Genomic DNA, 12901 nt, shown 5'->3' with positions numbered 1-12901 from the left:
GACATTTTACTTATTAATTGCAGGATTCTTGAGTCAAGACTGATCCTCTCTTTATAGCTAAATCAAATGAAAAGCTTATCAAAGTACAATGATTTCTTTTTTCCGTTTTCACATATCAAATAGTCAAAATAGTAACTAAATATGTATTAAAGTTGTAGATTTAGCCTGAGTTATACCTCTGAAATAATTGTTCAGTTAAGAAAAGAAGTCTAGCTGAGAAGAGTGAGTGCTACCACCGAGGGTCGTGCCAGACGGCGATAGGCAAATGCTTCCTTTTGATTCTTGCCTTTGGACCTCGGAGCTAACCCAGGTGAGGTGGAGTCGCTCTGGTCCTGAATACAGGGACCCCCAGATTGACAAGGGATATTACCGCAAGCCTTGGCTGAGCTGACTGAGGAGGAGAGGTTTGATAGGGAGCTCGGGAAGACTCAGCATGTCAAAGCTGCCCCAACAGCTTTGGCTTTGAAGCCAAGCTCTGTGTTTGAAAACCCACTGATCAGTACATTCACCAACATGATGATGAAAGGAGGAAACAAAGTACTGGCTAGATCCCTCATGACACATACTCTGGCAGATGTGAAAAGGAAGCAGTTTGAGAAGTACCATGCTGCTTCTGTAGAGGAACAGGTAACCAGAGAACACAATCCCTACACCATCTTCCACCAAGCATTGAAAAATTGTGAGCCTGTGACTGGGCTGGTGCCCATCCTCAAGGGTGGCCATTTCTACCAGGTCCCTGTGCCACTAGCCAACCAGTGGCATTACTTCCTGGCCATGGAGTGGATGATTATTGAGTACTGGGAGAAGAAATACCGGCGTGTGCTGATGCCAGAGAAACTGTCATATGAGCTGCTGCAGGCTTTCCACAACAAGGATCCTGTGATCCCGAGGAAGCATGACATGTACAAGATGGCTGAGGCTGAGCAAGTCCTGGCCCACTACACTGATAGTAGAGAGAGGGAAGGGGCTCCAGGAGCCCGGGGCTCTCTGCTGCAAGAAACGATGAGAGCCACTGCTACCTTGAGAAATACCTGGGGGCTAAGGCTGTAGTTCCTCTTTAAGGGCAGGTAGGTGGCACAGGAAGGATGGAGCGGGATGTTCTGCTTGTTAGTCCTCTCTCCGTGGGCTAGAACTTACTCTTGCAAAGAGGGAACACATTGATTTGCATGTCCCCCAAGAAACTTAGGACCCATCTATCCTTCTCTTCCCTCGGCATTGGGATGGATGTATGGGTGGTACAAAAGGAAGAAGTTTTAGTATCAGGAAGATTTATTAGAAAACCCTCCCCCTGAACGTGTAGCATGTGATGCGGTACCACCATTCATTAAAACTGACTGGAGGGGAAAAAAAAAAAGAAAGAAAGAAAGAAAAGAAAAGAAGTCTATTAGTTAAGAGTCCAGCAAATAAGATGAAATTTTAATTAATTGGGTTACTAATGTTTAGAAATGATTTTGTGATATTGACTTGTTTAGCTATAAATTCTGACAAAGAGCTACATAGGAATATACCGGGGATGCCAAAAAAAAAAAAAAAAGTATAGACATGACTTGTATTCATCTTTTGTTATCAGTATATATTGAGTATTACAATTTTAATACAGCTTTTTCCTTTCTTAAAATGTGTATACATTTTCCCGCACCCTCTGTATATAATTGCAAAAGAATAAAACATTATATTTATAGATTTTAAGTTACAATTTTGAACATGAATTTTGTTTTCCTATAGAAACTAACCCACATTTATTGTGTTTGGTTACTATGAGAGTCTTGAGAACTTATTTAATTTAAAAGGTAGTTAAAATCACTTGAGGTACCAATAATAACACCAATACCAAACTGTCACTTTTGACAGCACTTTACTGTGAAACAGCCTAATTTCCACTAGAGTTGTTAGGAGCCAGTCTCCCTTACAGAAAGTGTGAGCTGACAGATTACCTCTCATCCAATCTTATTTGATAAGTGAGAAAAATGTACCTTAGAGAAGTAAACCTTACTCAAGGGAACTGGTTATTAGTGACAAAAACCTACATTTGCCAGCTTCCAGTTTAGTGTTTTTGTTTCTATATTACACAGCTAAGGACTACCTGAACTGAATTACATGTGAACATTTTTTGTACAACATCCTGTGTGATACTTTTGGAAATATAAAATACTTCCATGACTAGAGTATATCAGAGCTCTATGATAATTAACAGATATTTCTTAGGAAACATTTATTTCTTGCTTATAATGTGCCAGTTCTGTGAAGGATAAAAAGACGAGTAAGACCCTCTCCTCTCCTGTCTAGTGGAGAATCATTGCCTTGAGATTTGAGAATGAAGGAAATTGCCTAAAATACTTACCATTTATTCCACATCAGTGAAAGAAGCTTTTTATCTCTTTAATATTGTACACAGTTGAAACTAAAATGTGTTCAAATGTGATTTATTTTTCTTCCTTTTATATCCTCTTGATTATTTAGACCTGACTTGTAAAACAAGGAAGTAAAATGGGTTTTCTCCTTTGCATAGCTCTGTTGACTATTTTCTGGAACCTGGCAAAATGTTGTAGATGAGTATACAGTACTGTGGAGATAATATTTTAAAACAGGAATACTTTGTCAATAATATTAGGTTGTTATCTCTTTCCATTGCATATTTAATCATTGTATCTTTTGCAATATACAAAAATTTTAAATCCATTTCATTCCAATGTCCATCTGTCAACTTCCTTTCAGGATTTTCCTTTAGTAGAAATAACTAACTAATGGAAAATCATTTGGAAATGTGAAACATACAAGGCTCACTGATATTCTCCCACCAAACCAAAACTGAGTTTTGAACAAAGTCTCTGGGAAAAAGAGTTAAAAAATAAATCACTAATTCTTCTGTCTCTGATTTTGGATAAACTAACTGGTTTGGATAATCCTTAGTACTATAATACTCAACTTTAAAAGGCATATATATTGGTGATGATTACCTTTTAAGTTAATCACTTAAAATATTTTTCAAATTCCACCAAAAGCAAATGACAGTTAAAATAAGTTCTTAACTATGTTCCATGTTAAAACCTTCACTTTAGTAATTTTCTTCGAGATATGTTTATAGTTCTCTAATGACAACTGTGAGTTAATCTTAACTTGAAAAACTTAGTTGCTATTTCTGCAGACATCAACTAACTTGTCCATATTAATTAACTGACTACTTTTTAATCAGGTATAAATGTGTTGTTTAAATTAACATATTTAAGGAAACCATAAAATTAGAAAGCAAAACTAGATTCCTTTAAGGCTAAATGTCAACTGGAATTTAACTTTGTTGGGAACCAGAATCCACTTGACATAAAAAGTATGGAATTATAATTCCTTTGTCTTAATTTTACTATTAAAACCTATAGAAGAGTAGAACATACATGTCTTCTCACTGTAGCTAACAGACTGTGTTCTGTTAAGTCCCCAAACAAGCCACCGAAATGACATGTTTATCTGACAAGTTTTGGTAATGACTTGAACACAGGAGGTCCTGAATGATGTATGTATTCTGTTTATAAGTAAGTGGTTTAAGGCAGGTGTTTCCATATGGGGCAGAGTGGACAGATCCTGACTGGGATTGTGCACATTTTGAGATGTAATAGTTTAGCATTGGTGGACAAAGCCAGGAGAGGGTTTTAAAATAAACCTTGAAGATAAAACAGTTGTTTGATAAGCCGGTTGAGCAATCTATTGTTCTGCAAAGGCTCTGTGATCCTGATGAAGCCTAGTTAAATAGATTAGGTATATAGATTTTCAGAAAGACTTTGAAACAAACAGTAAAGTTATTTGTAATTTTATCTTCTTGGAACAGATATTTCTTTAATAACAGTAAATTTGTATCAATGGAGACACACTGTATTTTGCCATGTATAATGCACACTTTTTTGCCCAAATTTGTGAGGGAAAAATGATGATGCGCATTACACATGGGTAGTACTAATTCCCTATCTGTATGTTTTTAATTCTTTTATTTATGCTTATGAGTTAAACGTGTAACTTTAGAAATCAGTAATGGTATCCATGTGCAAAATAATACCCTGGAATACGATAATCGGTTTTGTTGAATTTATGTCCAACTTGCAACAATGAAGAGTTCTTGGTTTTGTATGATGCATAAATATCGTAAATTTGTTATTAGTACATAACATTTCTTGTGCTTTGTATCTGTTCTTGTGTTTTGTAATTATTTCTTACATAAAATTTTTTGTACATAATATGTTAAATAAATGCTAAAATTCCTTTATAAAGCAAAAGACAAGTAACTAAATATAAACAAATAAAACTTTGAATTAAAAAATTAAAACAAAAGATTCTTTTCCCCTAGAAGTTTAGGCCAAAAACATGGGTGCGTATTATACACCAGAGTGTATTATACATGGGAGTGCCTTATACATGGCAAATATGGTAAGTTTTGTGGTTGTATATAGTTTTGGTTCTCAAGAATTATTGCCATAAATATGAAAATTTCTATCAATGAAGTTCTATTTTTTTAATTTTTAAAAATTTATTTTTCAATTACTATTGACATACAATATTATATTAGTGTCAGGTGTACCAAACAATACAGTGATTAGACATTTATATACCTCACAAAGTGATAACCCAAGTAAGTCTAGTATCCATCTGAAACTGTACTGAGTTATTATAATATCATTGACTGTATTCCCATATAAAGTTCTATTTTCTAATTAGGTGATTGTAGATGATAGTTTTTATTACTAATAGAGATTATCTAATCAGATATGTACCAGATTTGTATACTGAGCCATGTTAACCAAATGAAAGTCTGGGAAATACCCTATAACTACCCACAGAGTTTGTTAACTGTATGCCTAGAGACGTGATCAAATTCTGAACAGAACAAAGAATCCAAGGCTTTTTCCACTCCATTAGAATCTTTTAGCCTATAAAATTTTTAAATGAAGGATTATCCTTGTTCAGAGCTTAGAAAATAAAGTGATTTTCTTTTCCCCAAGCTGAACAACTGAAGACAGGTAGGTGGCAGGATAAAAAGTGGGTATAATATAAATCTTCAGTTTTTATTTGAAGCAGTGCGCAGCAGCCCTTTAGCAAGCCTGTGACTTAATGTTACGCACTGCACACTACCTGTAGCCAACTTAGACATGTTTGTTTAAAGGCTGATAGATAGCTGTGACCCCTTCTCTTTTCTCCTGCTCTCCTCTCATAGTTAGAGTGATGTATCAGTTTCTCCCTGGCATAGCAAAAGCTTTCAAAAACATAGTTACTTTTTTTTTTTTTGATCCAAGTTTGAATGCCTTTAAAAAACAAAATAAAAAAATCTCTCCTGATTGTTTATCTTTGTGCAGTTTGAATTGTACAGTTCCTTTCCAATTTCTTTCTGTGGCTTGCTCCTGACTACACATGCAGGGAGAACACATTTCTCTCAAATCTTGTTATTAATATTTTTACTTACATTACCTCAAGTATATAGCCAGAGTACAACAAAGACTAAAACACAGAAGCTATATTTATACACAGACAATGAGTTGAAAGTTTGAGGGAATGTTTTAGATTAAATAATGTAGCCAACGTGTCCTTCCTTCCCCCACAGATACATGACCCTTATATTTCATTTCAAATTGTAATTTTTCTCTCAATTTTCCCCTCTGCATGTGTGCGAGCAATCACATTGAAACTTTAAGCTCTAATTTTTAAAAATGAGTATACATGTGGAAAAATGTATGGTATTGAAAAAATGAAATACCCATACTCTCCATTTATTCCTTCCTTTACTTTTTAACATGTTGCAGCAGACTTAAAAGCACTTTTATACTGGAAAAACTGAAAGTAAAACACTACAAAAATGGATTCATAATAAAAAGAAAAAAAACATTTTTATTCCATTACCTGCTCAACAACTTTATTCACCCATGTATTTTATATAATGGAAATATTTCTGTTTATTTCTAGTGCACAGCAGCATTGTTTCTTGGTATGTATGTGTATATATATATATATATATATATATATATATATATATATATATATATATCTGTGGCAGAATGAACGCTGCTTAATTAGGGGAGTATATGACTCAAAAGATCTGAATTTCAGACCCATCTCTGTTATATCTCAGATATGTGAGACTGAGCAAGTTACTTTACTTTGAGATTCCATTTTCTCATCTAACAACTGGAATAATGACAGCTACTTAGTTTGCTGGTAGTGAGGTTACAAATGAAACAGCACTGCTGGTGTTCCTTCTGCCTTGTAGATCTGGTCTCAGTTACAATGTGTGTTGTGTAGTAGGTATTCATTTAAGGTTGAAGAGACAACAAATGTGATGCCTGTGAGCCATAGGTTTCTCTATTGAATGTCAGAGGAACAGGGTTTCAGAGTTTGTATCTTGTGACTCCCACGTTTACTGGTGGTGAAAGTGAAGTCCAGAAAAATCAAGACAATTGCTTAGAAGAATTCACCTAGTTAGGGGCAGATCTGGAACCAGAACTTATCTCCTGATGTCTACCTGGTGCCTTTATTATTAACCAGACAGCTATGTAATCCATGAAAACTGTGTTTTATTTTGGAAGCCATTATGATACAACTAAAAAACCATTCAGAACAAACATTTCTCTAATCGTTTAGTAGATTCAAAATGGGCAAACATCTGTTCTGTAGTAACACATGTTAACATTAGTCAAAGAATTATAGATAACGAAGACTCCACTTACTCATTGCCATATTTAGTTCTTTACACAACACACATTTATTGAGTACAAGCCGTGTGTGTAACACTGTGGTAGGCCCAGGGAAGACCCAGAAGAAAGTACAAGCCCTCTAGTGGTCAGACACGGAGACAATGACTTCACCACATCCTAATTGGGGCTGTAAAAGAGCTGAGGGGGCTGTAAAAGAGCTGAGGGGGTGTTAGCGAGCAGAGGTCAGATTGTGAAAGAGAAATAGGAATCTTCCAGATGGATATAAGCAAAGAGCAACATTTCAATTAGAAAGAGTAAAGAGCAGGGACCAAGACAGAGAAGAATACATCAATGTAAAATATTGAATAAACTAAGTAATTTTGGTTGGATGGAGATTAGCCTTCAAGTGGACAGGCAGTGGGATACAAAGCTGACCAGGGCGACAGATGCGGATCCTGGGAGTGCCACGTACGCCATGCCTGGGAGTTTGGCCTTTATTATGTGGCTTTATATTTCAACATGTTATTTCAACAGTTAAGTTGTGGGAACTAACTAGAAAGTTATCTAACAGAAATCTAGGATAGTTACATGAGAGTTGTTAATATATTCAGCAAGTATTTATTATGCATTTGCTTGGTAATTTGAACAAAATCTCTCCACAACTCATAGGGAAAAATTATTAGTCTGAGGACAGCAGAAAATCTGCTAAGAAAATTAACCTTTGACCTAAGTTTCCACAAGGAAAACTCTCATCAGATTAGCATGTAAATATGATTAAAATGTGCATTATTGAATGGAATGTAAATATGCAAGAATCCTTGTTTTTTTAAATTATTTTTAATTAGTAAGACATATGGGTAGACATGTTTTATGTTGTTTTTGTTGGTTTGTTTGTTTTGTGTTGGGGGAAAAAGGGATATTCCCTGTAGATATTATTTCCTTAGTGTGTCAACAGTGACACAACAATAAGAAGCAAGCATCACACAGGGACGTGGGTGAAATGGCCCAACTACTGTTGCACTCCCTTAAATCTGCAATGCAGCGGGGCTTTTCCCCTCTGTTTTCCACTCTGCCAAGAAGATTACAAAAACCAATTTCCTGTCATTATTTAAATTAATATTCTCTTCTGGTACAAGACTTAAAGTGGCACCCAGGAGTTTGCTGCCTAAGGAAAGAAGGAAAAACATTTGAAAATTAATGACATTATTATCTAGTATAAAGGTAACTGAAAAGCAAAGTTGTTTACGTAAAAATGGGCATTTTAAGAGAAGAAAAACATTAAACAGTAATAAAAACCAAGATGCATCTGTTCTTTATTTTTCCTTTTGAATGTGTTCTCCCAACCAATTTCAACAAAGAGGAGAAAAATTTTAAGTATGTTTATCCCCCCTGAAAAGGACTTTAAGTGGCAATATGTAGAAATACTAGTAATGAGGAAAAAAAAAAACATCATCAGGGCTTCAAAAATGGTTAGAAACCTGAGACGGTTGCCTAAGTGGTCTAGTCTTTTAAAGCCTGGTTTTCGATTAATGGTGAGAAGATAAACTCAAATAAGCCTTGCTGAATATTTACCAGCAATTCACGAGGGGAAAGAATCTGTAATCATGCTGTTTCAAATATGGATTAAATCTGATTGTTACTGATGTGAAAATAACATATGATCTGGAATTTTTTTTTCAGGAAGTCTTTCAAAATTGTATCATTTCAAATGCTGTGGGACCTCCATGTCTCAATCTTGTCTGGGCACAGTAAACACAAAAGAATAACACCAAGCCCATGACCTTGATTTCACTTTCCAGGTCCAATTCTGGATCCCTTTTATCAAGCCTTTTTACTCCTGTGGGTCTGTTTCTGGCTCTGGCAATTGAGGTAAAGGAACCTGTTATCAGCAGGAGTGTACTGCTGTATGTTTTGAGACTGCGGTTGCAGGAAGCCCAAGGCTTTCCCAGTCTCTTCCAATGGATTGGAATGGGAGCATCATTATTCTGGGAAGTCCTCCAGCCTCTGTGTTCAGGAAACCAGAGCTGCACCTCTCTCTCTATCACTACAGGCTTCATCTCCCTGAATCCAGACACACCCTGGAAAATCTCCTTCATAGATTTATCCTAAGAATGAGATGAAAGCAACCTTTAAAATTATACCTTGGATTGATACAATGTTATTACCAAGGATGAAAAGGCCCTCACCATATTTCCCAATACACTCAGAGTGTTCCTCCCAAGGATTGTGGCGGGAAGGGTTTGGCAGGTGAAAATAAACAAAAACAGAGCAAAGTGACCTATTGCTCAAAGACAAGAAGTCAACCAGTGACTAGACAGAAAAGAGTTCAGATGCAGATCTTTAATTTTACTCCTAGGTTCAGATGAACTGGGTGACATTTTAGAGAAAAAGTTGGTCCCTCAGACTGCAGCATCCCAGAAATGGTTTGGGTGTAGGCAGGTGTTCCCTCTGCAGCTGACACCCATATTTCCTTGTGGGTTGCAAGGTTCTAATCATGATTTAATGTGGGAGCTACAGAGGCCTGGGAGAATGATTTCATTCCTTTTTTGAAAAAGAAACATTTACGATTTTCTATATCTGAACTTTCATGTGTTTCATTGCTACGTATAAAGCCATGGCTGGATGTTAACAAGATTCAGATTGAGTTTTCCTAAAAGTACTTTTGTCCTTGTAATGCATATCAGCACTGGGCAGTGTCCATACCAACTTCCTGAAGAAGGTTCCATGTGATCTCAGGTGTACGCTCTTTAGATGTGCAGGTTTATGTGAAAAAGTCTCTAGCTTGTGTATTTTGAAAGCAAGAAAGGAAAAGGAAGGGGAGGGAAGGAGAATGTTGCAAATAAATAAAAGACTAGTTTGTCAGTTGTGATTTTGATTCCTACAAGTATGGCTAATGTTTCAACTTTTGAGAAACACTCAGTGGAAACTTTTTTTTTTTTTAATCAGTCATGAAAATGAGAGAAGAGGAAATGGTTATCTACAAAGTGTAAAGTACATTTTCCTTGGTGCTGAATTTTAGCCTGGAATGAATTTTTATGACCACATTATAAACCTCTGAAAATAGAGTTTAGTGGAAGTGCTGAAACCACCTTAAATATATTTTACTGGCAGATGTGCTCCTGGAATGATTTTCGTAAAGGTAAAGATATTAATTTTATGCAATCCATATGTATGTGTGTTTTAAAACATTTGAGAGGTTACTTATTTTCAGCATAACTAACACATAATCAAAGATGGAACAGAATGATTTGAAGAGTTTTTCCAAGAAGAAATTACACATGCTGTCTGTCAAAGGTTCTACATAATTCATTTCATTCTAATACTGTGGTGCATTTAGCTCCGCACAATATAAGCATCACGGAAGATAGATCAGTCTGGTATGATTTCAGAAGTTCCTCCACAGAGACCAATACCCATTTCATTTCTGATGAGAATATTCAAAGTGTGAAAAAAAAAATCTATTCTCCATCAGGATGTATGTGGTTCTAAATCCAACAATTTATTTGAGCATTTAGAAACAACAGAAATGGATTTTGCCACTAAACAAAATCATCCTTATTGAATGATATTTGAGAGGAAAATAAAAAGTTATGACCTGTATATGCAGTATTTTAACATGGGTCTCTCAGATTGCAGATATATTATTATAATAAAGTTTAATTAAAGTTTGAAGACAAACAGTATCTCTCATAATAGACATCAGATTGTCATCCGTTTTAAGGTGGTTTGGACTAATTTGGCAATGTTGCTATGGGGAGAAGCCTTCACATTTGTTGCCAGTTCTCTTCTATTGCCACCAAGACAAGAAATACCAACTGAGCAAAAGTACAGCTGGGAGGAAATAATAAACAGTTTTTGTAGGATCTTTTAAAGCACATTTTGGTTTGGATACTTCTGAACTTGGATGTGAAAGGAAGGAAGAGAAGGAGGCAGGGAGGAGGAGGGAAGTAAAAAAAAAAAGGGAGGGAGGGAAGAAGGAAGAAAGAAAGGGAAATCCTAGTTTAGATAGAATATGGAGAAAGTATTTAAATAAAAGCTTATTGGAAAAAGGAAAGCAAACTCTTTTTGATAGATGTCTCCTGTAGAATATAGCCCTGTGTGACTCTGCCCTCATCATACCACACCTTGTTTTGTATTTGTTCTGCGCACCACACTGTGGATGAGGAGGGATGAGGACATAGTAGGATGTATTGAAGCAGAGTGGCTCAGATTCGATGTCTGAAGATAGTAGCTGATGGGCTCTGGAAAAGAACTTACTTGAGCTCATGGAATGAAGACTGAGTAATGGAGTATGATACCATCTTCAAGTATTATTGAAAATAGGACTTATCCTGGCTGGTTCTGAGGAGGAAGTATGAGGACCAGTGTTTCTAGTGAAGCCTGGTGGATTTATCATGAGAAAAAATAAGAACTGTTTAATAGCTAGAGCTCTTTGAAGATGGAATATGTCACTGGTGAGGTAGTTTCCTGTCACTGGCGGCTTGAAGGAGAAACCGAGGCACTTGGGCAGAATTCATTAATCCTGCGGAGTGGTGAACCACTTATTGCCTAGAGTCTTTCTGCCTCTGACAACATACATATCTTTGAGGTATCTGTGTTTGCCAAATCACTCTTTCCTGGGGAAAGTACGTGGTGGATATGTCAGCACCAACATAGCTTGAGTCATTGACCTTCCTATGCTTAGTGCTTGAGCCTCGCATGGAGGTGAACCAGTCCCTGGAGTATATGAAAGTAGGTGTTTTGCCCATTGTAGAAAATCACTAAAAGAAACCTTGCGTATCTTTGCAATTCGCCTTCTATTCTACTCTCCTTTGGGAGACAAGACAACATTAGAACAAGACAACCCTGGGAAGAAAAGAAATGTTGCTGGGACTTATAATAAGGGATCTTTGAATACTCGGACTATCTGGGTCACTGGTTCACACTGTTTTAGTTATTGTTTGATGTTCTAGATGTTAGGCCTACCTGTCTGAAGCTCAAGCTCAGTAGATTTTCCACTCAGCTTTGACCTAATGTGCTCTCCGGTGTGTAGGCAGTGTTTCCAGGAACAATTTTCCCCTTGATGAACAGGGTTCATATGAGAATGTGGTGTGCTAATGGAGATAAGATATTCACCGCTGGCTTATTGTAGCCACTAAATAATTTCTGTTTCTTTTGTTATAAAAGTTATCATTACTCCGCTACACAAGCTATAAGCAAATGTCTCCCTTTTACAGTGGATGCCAACTTTGACTGCAGCTTCTATTAACTTGGGTGATTTTGAAACATGTTGGTGTTTGGGTCTTACTCTACATTGATTAAATCAGAATTTCTGGGTATGGAGCCAGGCATTAGTATTAATTTCTTTAGGTGATACTAACATAACAGTATCAAGATTCCCTGTACTGTTATTGGATAAATCATAAAGCCTAATTATAGAAAAAAAAGATTTTTTTAAATTTAATCTGAAATTACCTAGAGATAGCTGATCACTAATTTAGGTTAATGCAGGAAATGAATATGAAGGAAGAGCAAGCAGAATGCTTTCTCAGTTTCCCATTCTTCCTGAAATATTTACATTGAGAAATGAATCCCGATGGTTGCTTTCCTGAACCAACTGTAATACAATAAACCAGAATGTCCCGATAAGTAAGATCAACCCTATTGGAATTAGTAATATATTGAGCTAGTTTGCAAGTTCGGTCAAAAGAAGATGCTTCATATGGAGGTATAATTCTGCTAAAATATGTACAAAAACAGACCAAAATATTAATATGAAACAATGTGTTAGTGTGTAACAAGAAGGGATTCTGAAAAAGGTGACAACTTCTCTCTAGTTATTGAGTCTTTGTCACATATCTTGGACAGCCCCCCTCCCCAAAATCAAAAGGAGTTTTAATATTACAGAGTATGTTGGCTTATTCAAAAGCAACAATTTTTTTGAGGAGAGATGTGCTCCTTACACTGACAGCCAGAAATTAGTATATTTGGTATATAACAGAAAGATAATATAAAATTTATTAATAACCAACTAGGATATGAACAGCAAAGCAGTCACTATTGGAGATAAAGATGACAATGTGTGATAATATGATTGATATTTAGAATACTTCATTGGTATATGTTTTATGTCCATATGTCTGAACTGTGATACTCTTTCAAAAGTTAAGAGTTGTCTTCCTTCTTAGCTTGCATCAATGTGCACCCCTGGTCTTCACTCCCCCAAATACTAAGGCTTGCTACTAGACATGGGT

The 12901-nt window shown here is 36.1% G+C and overlaps 1 protein-coding gene across 1 annotated transcript; it reads left to right on the top strand.

Moving 5' to 3' along the window:
- Positions 1-265: 265 nt before the first annotated feature.
- Positions 266-1050, top strand: LOC117024628 (28S ribosomal protein S7, mitochondrial-like). The gene is given in 2 exon segments (XM_033110025.1): positions 266-377; positions 380-1050. Coding segments are annotated over 2 exon segments (783 nt in total).
- Positions 1051-12901: the final 11851 nt, after the last annotated feature.

The sequence above is a fragment of the Rhinolophus ferrumequinum genome, chromosome 7 (genome assembly GCF_004115265.2).
Source record: "Rhinolophus ferrumequinum isolate MPI-CBG mRhiFer1 chromosome 7, mRhiFer1_v1.p, whole genome shotgun sequence".
NCBI lineage: Eukaryota > Metazoa > Chordata > Mammalia > Chiroptera > Rhinolophidae > Rhinolophus > Rhinolophus ferrumequinum.
The sequence above is the reverse complement of the archived record's forward strand: the minus strand, read 5'-3'. Positions and strand labels throughout refer to the sequence as shown.